This window comes from Uloborus diversus, chromosome 9 (genome assembly GCF_026930045.1).
Source record: "Uloborus diversus isolate 005 chromosome 9, Udiv.v.3.1, whole genome shotgun sequence".
Classification (NCBI taxonomy): Eukaryota; Metazoa; Arthropoda; class Arachnida; order Araneae; family Uloboridae; genus Uloborus; species Uloborus diversus.
Window position 1 is genome coordinate 66,711,322 of NC_072739.1, and position 24,901 is coordinate 66,736,222.

The 24,901-nt window shown below is 30.0% G+C and overlaps 1 protein-coding gene across 1 annotated transcript in view; it reads left to right on the forward strand.

The window, feature by feature from the left end:
• The window catches only part of LOC129229831 (protein scribble homolog), a 116,263-nt gene that overhangs the window by 65,491 nt on the left and 25,871 nt on the right, over positions 1–24,901 (forward strand). Inside the window, exons 26-32 of the mRNA XM_054864204.1 lie at positions 3,499–3,615; positions 19,553–19,669; positions 19,970–20,032; positions 22,053–22,262; positions 24,077–24,133; positions 24,288–24,365; positions 24,450–24,548. Coding sequence (XP_054720179.1) covers positions 3,499–3,615; positions 19,553–19,669; positions 19,970–20,032; positions 22,053–22,262; positions 24,077–24,133; positions 24,288–24,365; positions 24,450–24,548 — 741 coding nt within the window. The remainder of the gene's footprint in view (positions 1–3,498; positions 3,616–19,552; positions 19,670–19,969; positions 20,033–22,052; positions 22,263–24,076; positions 24,134–24,287; positions 24,366–24,449; positions 24,549–24,901) is intronic.

Sequence of the window (24,901 nt, forward strand, 5' to 3'; positions counted from 1 at the left end):
ATCATAGTAGAATAAAAATTCAAAAACCATTGTAAAGCTAAAGAATAGTTTTCTATTGATATAAAACATTTCTTTCTTGCGACAGGTTTATGTTTCAAGGTCATACGCCAAGACTTTTGACCTAGAATATCTCAAAACATGCCTCCTTAAAATTTCTTCAAAAAAATATATTTTATAGCTCTAACACTATTCCTCCACTACACCAAAACTTAGACTGGAATCGCAATAATGGTAATTTACTGAAAAAAATCCGGAATGTTCACATATTTTACACTGTGAAATTCCATACGTTAGGTCAGTCACCTTCTTGACCTCTTCACCATTTCCGATTTTCATGAAATTTCGGTTGAAGGACACATATGACAAGATAAGTAATCCTGCCAATTTTCAGAACTCTACTTTAAAAATTTTTCAAAATACAGGACTGTTAAAAACTTAAGTGTGAAAAAAACAGAAAGTTGTGACATGCAAATGACTGTAACTTCTATCCTGATTATAGTAGAACAAAAAATTAAAAACCATTGTAAACTTAAAGAACAGAGCTTTCTATTGGTATAAGACATGGCTTTCGCACAACAGGTTTGTTTCAAGGTTCACCGTGTGTCAATGGTGTGAACATTTACAAGTGTTCACCATGTTTAATTCACCGTGACCTTGAATGTCTCAAAACACACCACCTTAGAATTTCTTTAAAAATATACATATTATAGCTCTTGTTTTCTAAAACTTAGGCTGGGGCCGCAATGTCAAGGTACTGCAAAAGAAATCAGGAATATTTATATACAACTTCCCGTAACTCGAACTATTGATAACTTGAAGCTATTAGCCGATCCCTTGGGAGTTTTGGAGAGTCAACTGAATTTTCGTTATATGTTTCACGTTATTTCTGTCCTATTTATATTGTTTCAATTTTTGGACGCATTATTCATGAAGTACAAACAAAACTCTGCCATAATACAGGAAGCTTTGTCATAGGCTAAAACTTGCTGTTTTTATTTCCAACATCTGTTGCTAATTACAGATAAACATTACAGTTATCAAATAAAATATCTGTCATTTTCCAGCTTTTATTTAAGAAATCTGTCAATTTTTCAAAATATGCATAATTTATGAAGAAAGACCAAAAGCATTGAAACAATAATATTAGGACAGAAATAGTGTACAGCATGTAACAAAAATATGTAAACATTCCTGATTTTTTTGCAGTCCCTTGCCATTGCAGTCCCAACCTGTGTTTTGGTGCAGTGGAAGAACAGTGTTAGAGCTACAATATATACATTTTTTCTAAGGTGGGGTGTTTTGAGTTATTCAAGATCAAAAGTCACTGTGAATGGCCTTGAAATTTAAACCTGTGGTGAAAAAGTCATGTTTTATCTCAATAGAAAGCTCTTTTTTTAGCTTTGTAATGGTTTTTGAATTTTTATTCTCCTAGCATTAGGATAGAAGTAACAGTCATTTGCATGTCACAACTTTTCTTTTATTTCTCACGTTTTAAGTAACAGCCCTGTATTTCGTAAATTTTTTTGAAGTAGAATTCTAAAAATTGGCAGGATTACTTATCTTGCCAATTTTTAGAATTCTACTTCAAAGGATTACTTATCTTGTCATATATGTCCTTCACAGGAAATTTCATTAAAATCAGAAATGGTGAAGAGGTCCAGAAGGTGACTGACCCGACATATGGAAATCCACAACGAAAAAAATGAGAACATTCCTGATTTTTTTTTCAGTACCTTTCCACTGCGATCCAAGTCTTAGTTTTGGTGTAGTGGAAGAATAGTGTTAGACCTGTAAAATATATTTTGTTGAAGAAATTCTAAGGTGTCATGTTTTGAGATATTCAAGGTCAAAAGTCATGGTGATTGACCTTGAAACAAATGTGTCATAAGAAAGCCATGTTTTATATCATTAGAAAGCTCTATTCTTTGGCTTTACAATGGTGTTTGATTTTTATTCTACTATAATTAGTAGAAAAGTTAAAGACAATTATATGTCACAACTTTTCGTTTTTTTCTTCCTTTTTCAGTTTTTTAACAGCCTTGTATTTCCTAAAATTTTCAAGTAGAATTCAAAAAATTGGCAGGATTACTTATCTTGTAATATGTGTCCCTCACACCAATTGTCGTTAAAATCAGTGATGGTGAGTTCAAAAACTTTTTTTTAAAATTGATTTGATGTGGAATTACCCCCTTGTCCTTTGCATTATCAACTTTTGTGGAAATAGTCTGTCCATAATGTCACACTTTGTTTCTATATATTTGACCCCCCCCTCCTTCCTTTGTCAAAGTGCTACACTTCACCTTACCCTCCCTCTTCCTGATGTCTCATGTGACACATCATTACTTGGACATATTGTTATTAAAAAGAAATTCATTTCGACCAAAATGTGTGATATCACACTTTTTACTCTCACTCTCCTCACAAACTCACAATAACATGACTACTTCCCCCTAAAAGACATCATCCGTGGTCAACCCTTTAGTAGGTTATGAAGTTTGGCTACTGTGTTGAAACCAGAACAAGCATGTCTATTTGTATTTGAAGCAAGTACTTACCCCCCCCCCTAAGCCACTGAGAGACATGGTAGACACCTTGTCAGTTTGGTTGCCAGGTCCCCCTACCCCCATAAAGTGTATAAAACTTATACTACTAGTCTGAGCGAAGCCCCCACAACCGCTGATGGAGATAAGCCTTGAAACCAAGTAATGATCATCCTTTCCGCCTTGAGGCAACAAAGAATTTACTTTTGACTTGTAGCAACAGCGTAAAATAGAATAAGATTTTGTTTATTAAGATGAAGGTGATATCATAAGAATTTGGCCATTTTAATTGAAAGAATTTAAACTAGATAAATGTAAATAGTGTCAGTAAATGTGTTTTTTAATACAAGCTTTTTCTTTCAAGAAAGTATGAACTTTTATATTACTGCATAGACAATTGGCTCAAAATTAAGAAAAAAATGTGCTACGAGACGGTAACAACTGCTATACCCCTAGTTTTCATCTAGGCTGTCATGGCCTCTCGTCAGTCCTGGTCAGCAGAAAGAAGCATTAAGTGATGAATATTGACATTCTGATCTAATAATGCTCAATAGCTTGATTTTGTATATATTTCAAAAGAAGTTGTAGTTTTTTGGAAGGTCTCAGTAAGACATATACTATTTTTTTCTGGACCTCGAAGAAATTTTCGCAAAAGTATCCGCATTCTAGTTAAACTTACTTGCAGACCCCTACTCCAGAGGATCCATTTTTCAGATCACACAATTTGGGAAAGAACTGCTTTTCAGTTTGCTAATTTTGTGAATGGCACACTTTCGATCCAATAGCAGCGATTGTAATTGAAATTTTATTGTCTGCTGAATCATTTTTTCCCTAATATTCCCAGTATTTAAATTAATTGATAAATATTGAAGCTTTTTCCCTAATATTCCCAGTATTTAAATTAATTGATAAATATTGAAGCTTTTCATGGGAAAATAATCTTTAATTTTTTGTACAGGTTAATGGTGCTGAAGTGTGCAAAGCTTCTCATAAAGATGCTGTGATGGCTCTTTTAGCTCCCACTTATGAAATGACCTTGACCGTCCGCCATGATCCCCTACCTCGAGGCTGGCAGGTAGGGTCAATGACTTCCCACACAGGGGAGAGTGATCTGTAACATATATATATATCTTTACTATGAATGTTTTTCTTTTTGCCCCAAATGTTGGAGCTGTAAACCATGAAATAGGGCTTGGTCATACACGGCTTTGTTTCTTAATGCAATAAAACTGCCGATGGGAAATTGCTGGCAATTTCAGCACAGAGCTCTATTCTGTGGTAATATCTGATTGTTTCTTAATTGAAGATTGAATTGCTTTGCGTTAATTCAGCTTCATGGGAAATCGCGAGACTGCTGCATATATCCGTGTAGTTTTGAACTTTTATTGAAACATGAGTTTTTATACTAGTCAGAACAAATTTTTATGTATAAGCTTAATTTTGTATCAAAACTTAATATTACTTGATTTTAAACATGAGATGATGTAGTTTTAAACTGTTTTACTTATTTGTTTTAGCTTTATTTTGGTGTCTATGTGTTTTGTTTTGACTGTAACTTCTGATAATAGCAGAGATGAATATGCAACATGTATGTGTGTGTGCGAAAGATGAGCGAGAGAGAATTTTTATCTGTGTTACTTGGGAGTAAATGTTATTTCCAACAAAGTGTACTTGAAAAAAAAATTGTTTCTAAATTTTCCTATAAAAATGTGTAAGAATCTCATTATTACTATTTTTTAAAAATTGATTGAGTTTTTTGAGGGTATATTTCTTTTCTTGTGCACATGAATGTAAACATGCACTTAATGTTATTTTGTATAATTAACCTTATATTTTTTTAATCCATTTTAAATATTTGAGTGTTTTGATGGAAAATGTATGAAATTATTGATTACAGTTGACATTAATTTCTTTTTCTCTGAAACATATTACTTAAATCTTGAATTGATTAATCATAACTTTTAATAGTGTAGCCCATTTTAAATTTTATAAATGTTAATTCACATTTTTAAGAAACTTGAAAATTTGTGCCTTATGATGGTGCTTACTTTTACTGGGAAAATTCATTTGACTTTTCTTTAGTCTTGGCCTTCAATTTAATGATGCACTTGTTTTGAACTTTGCACTTACAGTTAAAATTATTCAACATTTAAAATAGTATGTTTGAAAAATTTTAATTTGTAAACACTATTAGCTTTTTCTCTTAATTATACTATGAAATAAATTTCATGGTTTACAGTGAAGGTACTATGTAACATTCATAAATTTTTATATCAAAAAGTAAAGTGTTAGATACATGAACATTTGTATAATTTATCATCTGATGTAAAATTTTGTTTTCCTCTTGTGGCATACGTATTTTTCTATTAAAGGTCATGAGAAACAGTATTTTTCATACTTGTACTAAACTCCTTTCATATGTAAAAAAGAACTTAGAACAATATTATACACGCTTTAATTTCAATATCAGAAAATTGTGCTTGTCTAAGAAATTAGTGATGTTGATTGAAAGCAAATTATTTCCATATCATTTGTCATTACAATATGTTTACTAAGTTTTCAATCAAATTTTTTTCTTTTTTCTTTTTGTCATGTTTCCCCTAAGCCTCTTTTCAGAACTCCAGCAATTTTAAACTAACAACACACATTTTAGATTTTTGTATTGTCTGAAATTGAAATTTAACTCATTTATGAAACCATAGCACTTTTCGCCGTTAATCTTATTTTAGAAATTTAAAAAGTAGGATCAGTGTGCCTTATTGATTTCTTGTAAACATTTTTCCTTGCGACTGTAATATATTTTATCATTCATACTTGAAAAATAGTTCTAAAAGTACATAATATGCTTTTTTTCCTGTGGTGAGTTTAGTTCCTTGTCATAGTGAATTCAGTATGTTTGCATTCCCTTTATTTTAGTTTAAGAAAATGCTTATACAAATAAATTTTAAATTTTCAATGTATTAGCATGGTTGGTATTTAGCGTTTTTTGTTTCATATATGTAGGGTTGCTAAAAAAGTTGTAAGCTTAGAAAATATTTTATTTGTTTTTATTTTCAAATCCAAAACATGATTTCAGTGATAATAAATTGCATCCTTTGAAATGCAAAAGGTAGTTTTTGTTCAGGAAGTTTCTTCTACTCTTGCATATTATTTTAGTCAGACCTATTTTAAAGCACTTCTTGTGTTAGCATGTTAAGGACTATTTCTAACTTAAAACCTAACTTCTAAACTTACTGCAATGGCTAAGTACTTTACAGAACAGTTTTTTTTTTCTTTTCTGAACTTTCTTTAAGACATAGTAGAAAAATTATAAGTAATGTAGTCCATCCCAATTGTGTTAGAATCATTGGCGAAATTGGCTCTTTGTATTTTAGAAAATATATTACATCTCTAAAAATTTAGCAATCTCTCATTGTTTCAAATATGTGATATTCCCAATAGTGAAAATTAGCCCTTGAAAAGTGTTATTTCAGCCAAAGTGCACTTTAGCTTTGAAAAAAATCTTAAGCAAACGGATGCTAAATTCTTGAGAAGTGTAACAAAAAATATGTATAAAGTATATTATGCGTTCTTAAATCGACATAAATAATAAGAGTGGGATATTCTTTTAATTGCTGGTTGTAACTGATAACTGATGGGAAAAAAGTCTAATTTCATATTACTATACAATTTAACAGATGTGTTTTTTAGACTGCCAATAGCATGGAACTATCATTAAAATTTACTTCAATTTTGATTTCTGTTTATCTAGAATTACTCTCATTTGATGTTCTGAATCCTTGAATTAAGAAAGGTAGTGCAAACATATTTAGGTTTTACAGGTTGTGTAGCAGTTGTTGCTTTTATTCAGTAGTAGTAATAATTTCAATCCTTTTCATATTATAACAAGAAAAAAAAAACTTCTTTAAAGTTTCAAAAAATTGTTTCAATTTTATTCCATGCTTGTCTGTGATAAAAAAAAAAATAATATTAATAATAATAAAAAAAAGAAAAGCAAATTTTGATGAGAGAATATTTCTTTATGCAATTTGTGATGCTCTGTACATTACCAAAAAATTGCTTTGAAAATTTAGTTCTTTAAAATTGTAATACAGTTACCTATTGAAAATCTGTGCATACAAATAATTTGTATTGTAAAGTGTTTGTAAGTAGTTTTAAAATTACAACTGTAAGATTATTCAATATTAAAGACAAAAAGTAAAACTTTCATTTTTGGAAGTTAAATATGCCTTCTAGATTAATATATACTCTGTGTTCTGTTTTAACCTGCAAGACCTTTATTTTCACAACCGTTAGTCCTAGGTGTATACTTCCAATTGCAAAAATTTTCAAAATCAGATGCATTGTTAAGATATTGAAAGTTTGAAGCACAAATAAAAATGAATCAAAAAATACAAAATTTAACTTTTTATACGGGCCCCAGGTCCCCTAACTTTTATTTAGGGAAATAATATCCATTGAAAAATTCCAACAGAAAAAGTTTGAAATTAGTATGACTAATGTTCACAGAGATATGAAAAACAGCGTTTTGTGATTTACACCACTTTTCACTCACCCTCAATAACCCCTTTTAGGGGAAAATATAGTGGTTAACAAGTGTTTAAAATTACATGTGTGCATAGGGAGAGATAAGTTCCAATCTCATCTTTTGTATGGTCCCTTAAAACTTTACTGGAATATATCCTTGAGTTTTGGTTGCACAAATGTCAAATTTTTGTGTTAGTAATAGTTTTCAATGGAGATTATTTCTCTAAATAATAGTTAAGGGACTTAGGGCCCATATAAAAAGTTTAATTTCATAATTTTAGACTTTTTTTTTTTTTTTTGCTCAATACTTTCAATATCTTAACTCTGCATCTGATTTTGAACATTTTTGCATTTGGAAGTATACATCTAGGACTAACGGTTGCAAAAAAAAGGTCTTGCTGGTTAAAACAGAACACCCTGTTTATTAGTGTTTTATGCAAGTGTAAGGTTTGTACTATGCAAGCTGTGAGGTTCTAAAGTTAGCAATAAAAATACATTTAATATAATGCAATCAGATGATTGCTGTTCTGTAGGCTAAAACACTTATTAGAATTATTTTGCAAATGGATTTTGACTTGTTTCATTATCCTTTGTCAACCCTTCAAAAATACAGATAAGTACAATCTGACCACCGATTGTGAACATCTGATTTATGGGCAAAAATGAACACATCTATTAGCTTACAGGGTGATGGTTTGTTACAGATGTGTGCTTTTACCTCTTAATTATTTAGACAGTTTTGTCAAAATGACAATTTGTTCACTGAAATAATATTTTTAGTCTAAAATATATTCAATCTATATTCTCACTACAAATAATAATTTTTTTTACAACATGATTTTGAGCTCACCATTTTGCTTTTACATTTTCATACAAAATGAAAACATTTTATTTTCTTTTTGTTTCCATACAACTCAATTTGCATGATGTTGCTCGAATTATAAGATTTTGCTTTAACACTCTAGAAGAAAATCCAAGACATTTCATTCTCTGACAACTTTCATTTTCTTTAATATGGTCACATAACTAGGCAAGTTTAAGTATTAATTTAACATATTATTGCTATAAAATATGCTCTTTATACATTACTAGCAGTACCCGCACAGCAATGCTCGTGCTAAAAATTTAATGGAAGTTCCTTGAATAAAAAAAATAGACGGCCCCTCCCCCCTCTAATGTGAAATGATCATTTTTCTTTGTATAAAATGCATACACACCTTTTCAAAAAAATAACCTATTGAAGTTTCTTTGGAATTTAAAACTTAATCATTAAATTAGATTTACAGTTGCTTTAAAACTCTATTTAGAGAGTGAAGCAGTTTTTACTGTAATTTAAAATATTTTGCCAATTAAACAAAAAAACACACCAAATAATATCTTTCAAATGTAAAAATAGTTCCGCAACTATATTGTTTATCGCCAAACTCTCCCAGCAACCATGCTCTCATAATTCATCCATCTAAAGGAAAAAAAAATCTAGCGGAACATTCAAAAGTCATCGTCAGAAAAAAAGGAGAAAGTGTCGTACATTTCACTCAAATAAAAACAAATCAAAAAGTTTCTTTTCTTTCAAAATAAATCACCAAAACAATGAATTACATTTAAATTTGCTTTAAAACAATAATCCTAGGCTGAACTTCTCAGCGCCTAACGCGCCAAGCGACCACGCTACCAGAACGCAGCCCTTTTGCGAGTGAAGTGGATATTTTTCCTCTGAAAATAATAAATGTTTCGCCAAACAAACAAAAAAGTATTAAATCACATTAACAGTAGCTTTCAAATCTTTATATATTAAGAGCTGCTTTGCCCGGTCTACCTTGAGAATAAAAAATTTCTCAAGTGACATATCTTCAACAATCAGGTTTAGATAAAAGGGGAAAAAAAAATAAACACCATGCAAAATTACCCTTCCAAACAATGAGGACAGATATTAAAATTCTTTTAAGAAATTAAAATGCAAAAGATGGATTTTAAAAGCGTAACCATGGAAACACGAAATAAAATAAGTTTAAGAAATTAAATGCAAAATAAAGAAACAATGGATTCAAAAAGCGTAACCGTGGAAATGCAAAAATAAAATGGTTGACAACCTGAATCAAAATAACATTTTTCGAATTTGATTTAAAAACGCTTGTAACTTTTTTTCCTTTGAAGATAGAAGCTAAGTTTTTTGACCATAGGTCGAGAGAGATCTGGAGTAAAAAATGTCGCTTTTTCCAATGGTGTCAAAAAGAAAATTCTGGAACAAATCCTTCACTTTTTATTGATAGATTTAATGAAGAAAGTAGTGCCTAAATTTCAACTCAGCCTAAAAATGTTCGAGCTAAAATCACAAATTACTCCCGCCACAATTAAGTTAGAGCATTGAAACAAATTGTTTAGAACGCGGAAAATTCTACCCTTTTCAACGATATATAATATTAATATGTGCAAGTAATTTTTCACTCCCATATTTGGGAATTTATGAAATTTGGGCCTAAATTGGAATAAAAAAAGGAACTATTTATCGGATTTTTTCGAATTATATTGTCACTGAGTAAGAAAGCACCTTTCATATAATTAAAGAATTTTTCAAATAGGTGCAGTGGTTCTGGAGATTACCTCAAACATATAAACACACAAATATCTGCCCTCTCTCTTTATAATATTAATATAGATTTTAACACTAAAACATAATATTTTCACCAAAATGTTTCATCTATATTTCTTTGTTAAATCTAATATATTCAAAGTACAAAACATCGTTACTTTTTAGCTAGTGATCCTTTTGTCTAGATTTTACCCCATAAAAATATGACTTTTTTAAAGGAAATGTTTATTTCTTTTTTTCCCTTTTTTTCTTTCTTTCGTTTTAAATAGTTGAGAACTCGAAATAGAAAAAGACCTAAATGCCAAAAAAAAAAAAAGATGCCCTTAAAGACCAAGCTAAACAAAGTGAAGAATGCCTAAAGTGCTAACTCCGGTTGTAATATTTGAAAAATGTGTGAGAAGATACCATAAGTTGTATGTACCCAACGCAAGTATTTTTTTTTTGGCTCTCTTGAAAAAAGTTCTTGGATTGTTTTCGGATTTTAGTTCTTAATCATTTCCATTTTGCTTTTTGTAATACCTGGTAATATTGGCAAAATTCCGGATTGTTTCTTACTAAAGTTCTATTAATATGTTTTACTATAAAATTTTCTTTTAAATGTTTTTCATAGCATCATTTAATTTATATTTTAAAATGATCGCTATTTTGTGGAAATATTTGTCATTTGTCTTTTTGAATAAAGTTGCATGTAAAATATCCACCTCTTTTGTATTTTAAAAATAATCATAAGAAAATATTACAAAGCTATTTTTCAATCTTAAGTTTATTTTAGTGCAAAATATTTTGAATGTAATACCTGATAAACTTAAGCATTTAAGAGATAACCAGTGAAAATTTTTAATGAGACCCTTTAAAGTTATAAATACACTTGTTCTTACTGTAATGAGAGAGAGAGAGAGAGAGAGCCAAACTTTTTTTAAATATATTTTTGTAAAATATTCCTTTGTGATTGGAAAAAAAATATATTTATATTCTAACTTTTTTGAGCAAAAGTTTCTAGTACCATTTATTTTAAAATTTTAATTTTTGTCCTTTCAAAGTAAATTATCAACCATTTGTTTTGTGGCACTTATTTTTCTGCATTGTTTCTCAAATTGTTGTACAGTTAATGATTCACATATTTGATAGTATGATGTAACTTTTCAGTGGCCTATACAAAAAAATTTAATCAACTGGCATTTTATGTCTAATGACTGGTTTTTGCTTTTAGTTAATGAGAGATTCTTTCTTTCTTTTTTTTTAAAGAGAAAGTTCATCTCTCACTATCCTACTACTTTTTAATTCTGTAAAGATTGATAAAAATATTGTTCAGGTTATGCAGCATTTTGTGCTAGTTTTTTTTATTCATGTCTTTTACTACAAAATAACATTGATACTTTTAAATAAATAATTAACTTGTATATAAGAGTATCAATTATGCTTCTTGTATTGTGATAGTAGTATAATTTAAATTCAAAAATGCACCAGCAACGTTTTGCAATACTGTTATTGTCATTAACCAGTATAATTTTCTGGTATTTTTAAAATGTTTATTCACAAATTGTGTTGTTTTTAAAATTATCCTTTTTAGTATTAGGAAAAGTATTTCTATTTATTGATCATTGTTATCTCAAAAGCACTGCCGTTTTACTTTTCTACAACGAAAAGTGTAATCTAGCAATAGTTAAGTGTTATATTTCATCTGTTACATAAAAGAAAATATTTATTGTTCTAGATAAAGGACTTGCAGTTTTGTGCCTTATAATATACTTGAGGCTAATTCAACTATAATGCATGGGCTCCTCAATTGGAATTTGTTTTTATTATATTCAAAAGAGAAAAAATGCCATGAATCTCACTTTTGCAAACATTTTTAACTTTATTTTGGTGTGCCGTAATTTTTCACTTTTTAAGAAGATTTTTAAAACATTTCATAGGTTTGTAATATTAAATCAATTGCTTGTGGAATAATGTGAAAAATTTTATCTGTACATAGGGTTTAAAATTTCGGCTTTGCCCACCAGAATTACAAAGCTGAAATAAAATTTGTTTAGAGAGAATTTGAATCCATAATGCTGTATTTAGTACTCATAAATGCATAGCATAATGCAATACGATTGTCAACTTTGCTTTTACTTGAGTTTAAGGAATAAATGCTTAAAATCTCGTAATAAATATAATAAAAAAATTACAGGTATAGACCTTCTATAAAACTTTCATTTATTTGCAAGATTTATAAAATAAAATCAAGTTTATACTCACCTGAAAGTGCCTATTAGTAAGCAATCCTATATATCGACCAATGTATGTAATATCATGGCAACTAGATTGTCTTTACCAGATTTTTTTTTTTTTTTTTTGCTTTAATTTTAGCAAATTTTTAACTGTTAGCTGAAAATAAATTATGTATTTTTATGAAATTGTTAGATAACAGTGAACTTTATAGAAGTTTAAAATTTTTCATTCCCTAATTTCTCAAAAAAAGAAAAAGAAAGAAAGCTCAGACCTTAAAGCACATATATCCAATGAAGGTCTCTGCAAAATTGTGTTTTTTGAAATAATTCATATAATATTGCACGAAATTCTAGGACGGCTTTATGTACATATATTTATATTTGCACTAACTTGCTAAAAGTAGTGTCATCATGTTTGCATTGGTGAGATTTCAGTGTAAGCTTTTGCACTTATTTTGATAGAATGGTAGCTCTTTGAAATTTTAACTGTACAGATATAGTTGAAAATCTTGCTTCGTGTAAAAAAAATTTTTGCCCCTTAAAAGTGCACAGATTCATTGCATTTGTATTTTTATCTATAAACACAACCCCTAAAATTTTCAAAGATATTCTGTAAAAAAAGTCTTGTAATTTAAGTAAGCATTTTCGGTTGGTGTGTGTAACTAACCAGCTGAATAAGGGAAAACATAAATAAAATGAAAAAGAATAAAACTCTACAGGAAAATTTGATGTGAGTGCCTAAATTTTGATCTCTTGTGAAGATGATGTATAAGAGTTGTTTGAAAAAATGTTGATGTGTGATTGTAATTTTTGCTCTTATTATTTAATTATTTGCTGTAGTTAGGAATTATTTTGAAACTTAGAGAAGCAATATTTCGATTAATGCTTCTCTATGGATGCAGATGTGTGGATTTAGTTTTAAATAAATCATAAACTTCCTTTTCATTTTTAAAGCATTTTGTTATTAGCACAATAATACTAATGCATTTTAAAGTTAAACTAAGTTTTGGTTTATTTTTTTAAACGTGACAACGAGTATGGCAATGGTAAAAGTTAATTTATTGATTTGAAAAAGTTTTTTATATTAATCTACCAATATTCTCTAATCAGCATCTACCCTTTATGTTCTCCTTTGTTTGCATTATATTATATAACTTATTTCTTAACTGACAATATTTAATAGAGCATTTGGTCTAAGTAAAATCAAGTTCTCCTTCTCTAGAATCAAGTGTTGCTTGCTGCAGTAGTTACCTTATTTATGTTTGTTTATTTTATTTAATTTGTGTGTACTTGTATGTCTGCAAGTGTAGAAGTTAGATCTTGTTTTATTTTGGGTAAAATTTAACTGTTGTATGTGTGGTGATTTTCAAGCTTATATTACTATCGTTTGAACAAAAACAACGGTTTTTCCTGTAGATAGCATTTGATAACAAGCTACTTATTGCTGGCTCAGATTGTAAATAATTAATGAACAACAATGTTTTCTTTCTCAATCTTCTGTAGTTTGGGTCCAAATGTTCTCCTGTGTGAGAAATATGTTTCGTTTCTTTCAGCGATGAGAAGGATTGTGAAATATTTTGTAAAATTATTGTAAAGGACAGAAACATATGAAGTCATCTTATTTAATACAATATCAGGATTGGTACTAAATCATTTGTACATACCATAAATTTTATTGTACTCACTTGAATGTTTATAGTTCTTTGTGACTTTTAAATGATGAATAAAAGTGGTCGCTGGCCTCTTTGTCAATTTATTTATATTTTGTCAGAGAAGTTATTTTTATTAGTTTATGTAATGTCATAAAAGCTATGAAAAATAAGAGCGTTTGCTTTTTTTCTCTCTTTATCACAGTAGAAAACAATACATGTAATCGCACCCATATTTTTTAATATTTTATGTAAAATTTGATATTTTAGTCAAACAGTTGCAATTTTTTTTTTTTAAACTTTGCCTGAAATTAATACATTTTAGCAATTCATAGCTAATAATTAAAAAAAAATAACAATAAATAAATATAATCAAGGGGATTTTTTTTACTTCCTAATATTTAAATTTCCTTTTTAGGTGATTGTTTTAGGGTAATCATACATTTTCTTTTTTAAGATGCAAATTCAAATGGTTAACCTAAAATCAGTTATTATTATTATTTGAAACACTCACTTTGAAATGTACTACTTTGCACCATTTTATATTGTCCATCTATAATGAAAATTTTTGTTTTTTCAATCAGTATTTCAGTTTTCTAATTGAATAGTTTTACTTGTTGCATTGTTTTGTAAGTCACCTGTACCTTACATATTTTTTTTATTATTGCACAGTGTTTTTATCCTATGTTTTATTGCATGATTCATTTATGTATTCTGTTGTGATTTTATAGTGTTTGAATTAATTTGATGTTGGTATGGTATAACTCATGTATGGAACTTTCAGTTGTCTTAGTTTTTCTTCTGTGAGTAAAATATAAAACTATCATTACACACAAAAAATCATAAATTAAAAAAAAATGTTTTCAGTTAATTCCTCATGTTTTCCTATTGCTAAAAATAGATTTTAATCTACTGTAACATGAAAAAGATTATTGGCCTAAAATTTTAGCAAAGATCTACTGAGAAAAAATCTCTGCTTGATGTGAAATAAAAATTTTGTCATTTAAAACGTAATGAGTTGAAGGTCCTGCTGTTGTCATTCCTTCTCCCTAAAATCATTATATTTTATGTTTGAATAGTATTCCATGGATGAAAGCAAAGCCAATCATACTAATCTAAGAGAGCTAAAACATTAATGGTAACTAGACTTGTATTATGCTAATCTTATGAAAACAGAGTCTCGTAGGAATTGTATCATTTTTATTCAGATTCTTAAAACGTTTTTTGCAACTGAGGGCTAAAACAGGAACTTAGTATTTACTTTTCTCTCCGCCATTTTGTTGACCGGAACTATTTTATGTGCAGTGTTTCACACAATTTCAAGTTTCTACATGCTGTCATGCATTTTTAGAGAGGAATCATATGTTTGGCATTACTAAAATTAGTGAATTTTTTTATTGTACCCTTTTTACAGGTATTGTTCATCAATATGTCATGCTGAGTATTAGTTTTTAATTTTTGCCACCAGGGTTTTTTCTAACGTAAGCAAAACTAGAACAACTGGAATGTGATTTTGAAGATGAAAATTAGTTGCATAAAATGTAGACAGTTTTTTGTCAAGATTTTATTTCCAAAAAAAAACATTAGCAGCTATTTTATGATGACTTGTTAAGAAGTATCTGTGATTTTATTTTCTAAGTTTTCTGTAGCATTATGTGAGTTATATCAAAACTTAAGTGTTGCATATGTTTTTGCTATTTGCTTTACTAGAAAATGTTAGAAAATATTATTGATTTGCATGTTATTATGTGTTGCTAAGCTCCTATTTCTAAACACATTGGTGTAAACAGTTAAATGATCTGGCATGTTAAATCTTTAGTTGCTATGTTATACTTTTTGTCATAGTTTTTTTGATTTGCATTTTTTGAATTTTGGTTTAGTTTTCTTTTGATATATTTCATTTGTAGAAATTGCATATTTTTGTTTCTTTTTTTGTGTATAGAAACCATTTTTTTCCCAATTTGATCTTCTGAACCAAAAAATTTTGTGATATAAACAATATAAAACAGAATATTATTTTAATTTGAATGTATATTTATTGTTTCAATGCATTGTAAGTTTCACATTTGAGGCAGTGAGAAGACAAGGGATGTAAGTGGCAAAATTAAAAATTTGGAGATAACCAGTACAAATGGTTGGTGAACCTCTCCTCTATCTTGGGGCAAGAGATGGTACTAGTAGCCCTGGTAGGTGCTGCTATACAGCATGATTTAGAAAAAAATTTCAATGCAAGTCTACCTGGGATGTTATAGTTAAACGTGTTTTACTCAGAACTTGACAATGTCCACTTACATCCCTTTGCTTCTCACTGCCTCATATGGTGCGGAAAATTCACTTTTGCACAAAAGGCTGATGCTTAAGCCATACACTCAATACAGTTCATCTAGTTCTTATATTACAATACTCTACCCTGAGAAGGTAAAGTGCAGTTTTTTTTTTTTTTTTGCTTTATTTAAGCGGAAACAAAATAAGCAAGTTTGTAAAATGCAGCTAAAGTACAGTAGATGAAAAAATGAAAAACTTGCAAATGCTGTGCTTTACCTTCCCACGGCAATACTACATGTAGCTGTCATTGAGTCAGGCATTGAAACTACATCACCAAACCTAATTTCACTATTAAAATAAAAAAAATGAAATACAATCTTTTATCTAGCTATTTTTTATATTCCAAAGCTAAAGATATTAAAAGGTTAGTAAACCATTCATTTCTTGTTTATGAGGTTTAAAACAAGATAGCAGGAGCAGGGCCGGATTTAGGAGAGAGCATGCGGGGCTACTGCCCCGGGGCCTCCGCAACATAGGGGCCCCCACAATAAAATTTTTACAAAATATCCTAACTGTCAGGGGTCAGCAAATTTTACGTTTTTTCTCCCAGACATTTTTTTTTTCTGTATTTCTATCAAGAATGCTTGAACAAAAATAATATTATTATCGATATATCAGAAAGCTCTAATTGCAATTATCCATTTACTATCAATTTTTTACTTAATGGAGCATTTCAGTGGCAATATATTTTTTTTATTCATTTAATTTGTAATTTGTACCTATGAGTTAAAGAGAAATAAAGTAAGTAAAAAAAAATCCGAAAAATGGTTAACTTTGCAGGTCATCCTTACAACTTCTCGCTTCTTAAGCTCAAAAAATTAAATTATTTGACGAAATGACTTGAATGGAAGATTTTTAAATCGAAAATATTGGATATATACATATGTATCAAAATATTCGGATATGTATCAAAGTATCGGATATTTTCGAAAATATGATATTTTCAAACCCTGATTAGGGGCCTCCACACTTCCAAATCCTGCCCTGAGCAGGAGTGTTTGCTTTTATGCATTACTTTATTTATTTATTAAGGGGGAGAAGGGATTAAGAATCAAAATGTGCATTTAGCATTATTTGGTGAGGGGGGAACCACCAAATAAATTTAAGAAATCCATTAAATAACATTCAAGGTTCAAGTATAATCCTTCCAACTCTTGTTAATCACCATGTGATCATGTTAGAGTAACCCCACTGGAAACTCACCAAGCTTCTGATACTGTAAAATATTTGCTTATTCTGCTATGTTACATTTTAATTCTGAAGCAAGCAAGCAGACGTTCTTTGGGGGTTCGGCTAGTAAGAATAATTGTTCAATTTTTGTAAGAGTGAAACAATTTTAGAAGATTTTCTTAAATAATTGTATTGCATGTATGCATGCTTTTAAACATGTTAAATGTCATTTATTGCATGTGCTTTTTTTCCTATACTTGCATGAATTTTGCATGCTTTTATGCTAGTGCAATTTTCATTCACACTTCATTATAAATTACTCTTTTTCAGTTTTTATAGACTGATGCATTTTATAGTGATCAGATGCGATAAAATGCAATCAAAGCATCTAGGCAGTGATTCATTAATTAAACCTTTGGCATAGACTTTTTAGTTTTGTTAGTTTTCATTATTTTCTTTAGGAATCCAATGGTTTCTTTTTGAATCCTGTGAATTAATTGAGTTATTGAATTACTTAAAAAAAAAGTTTAAAGTGTAATAATAATAATGCAGACTTGTAAGTAAAAAAAATCATACATGGTTGACAAAGGTAGTTTCTGCAATAAAACATGCAAAATCAGGATCTTTTGAGGTTTTGAAACATGTTTTTTTGGTAATAAAAACATCCTTGATGCAACCTTCATAATAAAGACGAACCATTCGCAAAATTAACATTTTCTTACATAAAGTATTTTTCCATAAAGACAAGAAATGTATTGTTTTTCCGGTTCATTAGTTTTATATTACATTAGTTTATTTTGTATTTCCACCATCTCATTTATTCATCATTTAAGTTTCTCGCATAAAAAATAAATACAAAATTAATGGCATTTTCTCTAAAGTGATTTAAATTTCTTAATAATGAGCAAACTTCAGAAACAATTTCTTTAAAGACTTATAAGGGCACTCATATGCTTTTGAGACAAAATTATAGGTCTGATTTCTATGGTATTTCTTCTATGCTGAAAATAATCATGGTGGTGGTGCATGCAAACATCAATCTTACACAAGCCATGTGATTCCACTTCACTGTAAGTATCATTTCTTGTATACTAACACCAACTTTTCTGTGTACTATGTGTTCAAATTATTTAACCTTTAAACTTTTCTTTTCTCTGTTTTATCTACTCTTATTAACTATATGTCAGGGATGCACTTGGGGGGCAGGGGGGTGTAATGACAGAAACTGCACCTAGAAATTGAGAGTGCTATCTTCCTTGGCGGGAGAGTGGGGCACCCATGTGTATGTATAGCATAATACTAATACTAAAAAGGAAAAATTGGGAATGGAATAAAAATTGGAATTTTAGGAAAGATTATTTTCTTTCTTTTTTTTTTAATGTATAATGCAAAATTTTAACATTTTCTTTTTAGTATAATTTTAGAAGTGTGTTTTGAACTAACTATATAAAAGATTGTTTTTAATTTTAATTAAAATCAGTTTAGTACAACCTTGTTTACTCGGACAAACTGAGACCCAAAGCAATCCAGATAATCCGGACCATACATATGGATAGCATAGAAAATCCTTAAATATGCTAACTTACCATTCATTACAATGAAAAACCATATTTTGTTGCAAAATTATATCGAAATATTTAAGAGACATAAGAATATATCAGAACGATGTTTCACATCATTTCTTTACACTGTTCACTGTCTTCTGATTGAAACACATGTATCATTTGAACAAAACACAGTCAATCTATTACTTTAGCATTATGGTTCAGCTACAGTGAGTGCTGTTTGGTAGATTTCCAAAATTTACTGTACAATCTATGCAAGAGCTGTATATTTAATCAAAATAAAAAACAAATAATTGGCGTACTTATAGTTCATTTTTAAAAACTAACGAATTTGATCCGGATAAACGAAGTTCTACTGTAGTTCTTTTTTAATGTAATGTAACTTTTTTCTATACTACTATTCAATGCAAAACATATCGTTTGATTTACAGAAAAAATAGATTAACCAAATGTATATTATATTATAATTTACACATTTCTAACCTAATTCAAAGTCCTGGCCTTAACTCATGCAAAAGGCCCCGAGTTTGGTCTGATTTACTTAAAAATTATTAATTACAGAAATAAACTGGAATTATAATGAGTTTCATAAAGCTGTATTCAGTCAAACTACAATAAAATACCCCCCCCCCCAAAAAAAAAAATGTTAAAAGTGGTATTTTAGTTGTTTTAAATATGACCTTATGATTAAAAACACACTTATATATCTTTGATGAATTAAAGAATTGATTTATAATACTTATATTTTTTTAAAAAACAAGTTAAGTATCAATGCAGCAGCATCATAAATATTTCTATTAAATCAATCCATTTAAACTTCTGAAATTGTAGGTTGTAGCCATTGAATTTTGTGATCAAAAATTGAAACTTTCTCTGTTTATTAAAAATTTTCATTGAGCATGCATTAAAGTGTTTCTCAAATATTCATAGAAATGTGTTGATTTTTGTCCTTTTTTTCCTGCCTTACTTATAGGAAATAGTGATTGCAAAGCATTCAAATGAAAAATTAGGCATGGGCATCAAAGGAGGTGTCGGTGGACAACCTGGAAACCCAAGCGATAAAGATGACGAAGGCATTTTCATTTCTTGGGTAGGAATACTTCTTAAAGTATTGTTCATTTGTTTATTTTTGATTTTGTATTTCTATCTTCTGTTTTCTCTAAATCAATATAATATCATTGCCCCTCTCCCCCCAGAAAAAAACATTTGCATTAGAACAGTTTGAAAGATAAGATAATAATTTTCTAACAGATGTTACTTAGAAAATGCTATGAAAATGTGTGTGTTTGTATGTATATAATTTACAAGAAGTTTTATCTTTTTTTCATTCCCAAACAAGCTGCTGTGGGCAATTTATGTAGAAGTTCATTATTTTGTTTTCATTTTGTAGATCAACAGTGACGGTGCAGCGGGGTCAGATGGAAGGTTGAGCCATGGAATGCGAATTGTTGAAGTAAGTTTGCCTCGAATGAAATATCATTTATTATTTAAAAACTGAATCTTTTAAAATCAACCTTATATCTTGCTAGGGTTATTATGCAGGGTAGGCAATATACTTTTTTGTGTTGGTTCACAAAGTTTAGTAGAGTAACTGTTGCATTAATCTCATGAAAATTAGAAGTAATTCTTTAAAATGTTGGGCTCTTAAAAATATCGATTTTGCTGTATAAAGGGCTGTTCACTCATCAGCCGGCCGTCCCGTTTTTTGAGATGATGGACTGCCGATGAAAGCAGAGTAGCATTCACATACGGTCGCTGTACATCAATCACATGACTGAATTCACCTGCCAGAGAGAAGAGAGCGCTGCTTGAACGGAAACCAATGAAATCTGTTCTACTTTTGACAGCTATCAAATATCAAGGTTCTTCTATTCAAAACCGGTCCCATCAAGATGTCTTGCCTGTTTTGGCAACCAGCAAAGAAAACCTGTTTCGGGAAGTAAAAAAAACGTGATGGACGTAACGGACGGCCGATATGTGAACAGGCCCCAAGTCCTTATTTTTTTTTAAAAAGAAATTTGTTGTAAAAAATGTATTAGTTTTAAGAAGTTGAAATGCTGTTTTGCCCCTTAACCAATGATTTATATTTTGACAGCCTTGACTCAAACATAAATAAGACCTCGCAGTTTTGAGTCATCCCACAATTCAACGAATTGGGTCCAAGTAGAACCAAACGGGCACTGCTTATTGAATGTAAATACAAGTGTGATACAACTCATTCAGCCCCTTAACTTACAACTGTGTATGATACGTATCCGAAGTCTTAATATTTGCATCTCGCCCTCTGGTGTACTACCCGCTAGAACCGTGATTATTGGTTTTGGCAGGGCCGTATTTGGAAGTGTGGAGGCCCCGGGGCAACGAAGAAGTGGAGGCCCCTAATCAGGGCTCGAAATGATCATCATATTTTCGAAAATATCCGATACTCTGATATATATCTGAATATTTTGATATATATGTATATATCCGATATTTTCATCAGCACTTTAACAGTAAATACATCCTGAAGTTACTGCTGTTTATTTTATTTATATTATTATTATTATTTATAGGGGAGAAAAAACGTAAAATTTGCTGACCCGTGAAAGTTAGGATATTTTGTAAAAAAAATTTTGTGGAGGCCCTTTGTTGTGGAGACCCCGGAGCAGTAGCCCCGCCTGTCCTCCCCTAAATCCGGCCCTGGGTTTTGACCTGAATACAAGATTATGCGTTTCATACAAAGTTTTATGTTAAAGAGTTGAGGACAAACAAACAGAAAAGAAAGGCATTGTATTTTAATTATGATAATTTTATGTTCATGGTAGACTATATTTGATATTAATCTTTGGATTAAGTTTTAAAACAAGAATCAATGATTCACTACAAGTAACTAATTCTGAAATCTAAACTACCAAATCTTAGTAATTGTTTACATTGTTGATTTAAATTAATTACTTGACAAATGAGATCCTTCCTCATTCCCTTCATTCACTCCCTTGATTCACCCTTCATTCCTATTAGCATTTCCTAATTCATTTATAACTTAGTTTTGTTTGTTATTTTCGTTATCTTAGTGTTCAAAAATTTTTGTTTGACTTTTTCAAGAATTGAGTAACCCCCCTTGAGAAATTTTCATTTGAGATGCATCATAAATACCATGCAGGTATTAACTCTAATTACTGTTCTTACTTCAAAGGCTATTTCTTGTCATACTATAAATTAAACCATAAGATTATGAACTGTATTTCTGCTGTGGATTTTTTTTTAACCATCATAATGATTTATTCCATTGATATATTGCTACTCATGTAGTTCATAAATCATTAAACTTAAATGCTTGGTACTTCTTTGCCTTTATAATTTCTACTTCATTTACAGAATATGTAGTTTATTCATCATAAAAGAAGTCTTTTTCTGTAGAAATTTAACTAAATTTGTTTTAAGGTCAATATTTTACTTCATTTTCTTACCAATCCAAAATCATTTTATAACAGGTTAATGGTATTTCATTACTTGGTGCTACCTACCAAGAAGCAATAACAGCGTTACGCACAGCATGTGATTCAGTGCGGCTCATTGTGTGCGATGGCTACAATGTGACTGAAACTAGAGAGGCGAACGGTGATGACTCTGAACCAATAAAAATGTCTTTCTCCTCATCTTCTATTGATAAAGAAGATGAGATGATGAATGTTTTCAGACAGGTTGGTGCTCTAACATACACAATTATTTAAAAAACATTTTACTTTGTGATAGTTTCTCATTTTTTGCCTTTAGTTTTTAGACAGGTTGGTGTTCAAACATATGCAATCATTTAAAAAATATTTTACGTAATTTTGCTGTTGTTTTTCAGGTTTTCAAATAAGTTATTTCCTTTGTGATAATTTCTCATTTTTTGCCTTTAGTTTTTAAGTTTTTGGAAACTTATATTTGTTATAAACAATGTTTAATCGATTTAAAACTTGTAAGATGAAAAATCAGATGCAACAAATCTAGTTATTTTTTAAGCCTAGTTGTTGAACCAAAGAGCAGTTTGATTCATTAAAAGAAACCAAAACATGTGTTGTCCGTTTTCCACGAGAAGGCACTTGGCTGTACCCTTGTAACGTGATATCCGATGATTCTATTTCGCTGTTTTCAAAAGAAGGCATATTCAAATTATAGCATTTTGTCGTAAAAGCGTCGGTTTTTAAAATGTAAGAGTAACAAAAGTAGCATTGGCCAAGTGAAGCAAATGATGTTAAGGACACTGACTTTTTTTCATATTAAAACGCACGCATCAATTAAGGTTGTCTAGTTGTCTCATTTACAAACACGGGGATATGTTTACCGATCACCCCTGCATAAAATTGAACTCTGTGTTCAAGAAGGCGGAGCGAAGTGCCTTCTCATGGAAAACGGACAATACATAACCTTTATCGTTGTGGAATAAGAAATAACAATTTTCAATTACACAAATTTAAGATTACTTGATACACCTGTTTCTGCATTAAAAGAACATCTTTTTCAATGCAAACATCCAACAAAAGTTTTGGTGGATGCTTTTTCATCCTCAAGTTCAATTCTTTCACATTGAAAAAGGCATTCCTTGCAATGCCGAAACAAATGTCTGCGGCAATCTATTTCGGCAATTCAACATTGTTTTTTTTTCTTATTTCACTTTTCAAGCACAAAGGGTAATTATTCAACTAACCTTCATCATTGTGATTTTAAGTAGTACATTTGAGGCAGTAAGAAGCAAATGGATGTAAGTGCAAACTTAAAAAGTTGAAGATAATCAGTACAAATTGTAAAAGAAACTCTCCTTTGTCTTGGGGTTAGAGATAGTACTAGTAGCCCTGGTAGGTGCTGCTGTACAGCATGATTGAGAAAAACTTTTCAATGAAGGCCTTACCTAGAACAGCAACTTGAAATGCGTTTTACTTAAAGCTTGAAAATGTCCACTTACATCCCTTTGCTTCTCATTGCTTCATTTAACCTGTTTCTTGTCATAGATGATTTATGCATACGTTTTATTATTTTTTTTATTTATTTATTTTTTTTTTTTTATTATTGAAAAGGAATAGTTCTGATCTTATTTTTCATTTATATGCAGTGTTTTCAGAATTGATTTTAATACTTGCTAATAAAATTAGATATAGGCTCAAAAGTGGATAAGATTTACAATTACACTCAACTATATGACCTTTATTATTATTATTATTTTATTTATTTGTTGATGTCTTATTATGATTTACTAAATTTAACCTAAATTGCTTAGTCCTGTCAAAATAGGTTTTTTTAAATATATTTTTTTAAATATACAGTATAACTTAGATTTAACGATTCCAGATTTAGGGATTTCCTCAGTATAGCTATGCATTTCACTGGTCCGAATTGGACTTCACGATTTAATGATATCCTTAATTTAACAAGAACTTTTCCCAGTCACCTTGACAATTGTTAATTTGGGGTTATACTGTATTGAAAATGTGAAGTGTATTAAATGGACATGTTAAAAATGTAGAAAATATTACAGGAGGCTGAAGTTTTAAAGGAAACTGCTCAGTGGGAAAAAGAACATCAAGAAAAATTAGTGAGTCTTTCGATCTTTTTTTCCTTATTAAATTTTGCGTTTTAAAATTTTGTATTTATAATTTAGTTACCTAAATAAAATGTTGGACTGAATTTTTTTCAAATGAAATTCATTGTTTCCCCCCCCCCCTTCTATGAATGCTTTTAAATTAAAGGTGCAGCATAGAGAGAAAACAGAAGTTAGCAGTGAAGAACCAATACAAACTACTTGCAATTCTAATTTTGGAATAGAGGTAAAGGTTTTTACAAAAAACTTGAATTTGCATTATTTTTCTCCTATTTAGTATTTCAATGCAAATAATTGGCTTTATTTATAGAATAAAAAGTTCTTAAGTACAGAAGATTTAGATGAAGATTTAGACCAAATCATGTTCAGCACTCCCTTAAAGGAAGTCATGGGTTCGCATCATGAGGAGGTATTTATGTTATTCTTAATTAGTACAATTGAGGCAGTGAGAAGCAAAGGGATGTAAGTGGCAAAATGAAAAATTTGTAGATAACCAGTACAAATGGAAGGTGAACCCCTCGTCTGTCTTGGGACAAGATATAGTACTGGTAACCCTGTTAGATGTTGCTGTACAGCAGGATTTTTGTTTTATTTAAAACTTAAAAATGTCCACTTACTGCCTGACTTTCACTAGAAAAGCTCCCGTCGTCAAGTCTGAACCTGTCTACTGCCATAGAAACGGTCTTCGTTCATTTTCTGCAAGGGCAGGCAGGAAGGCTTTTTGGTGCCATTTGCCACTTGTCTGCTCGCTTTTGTGTAGTT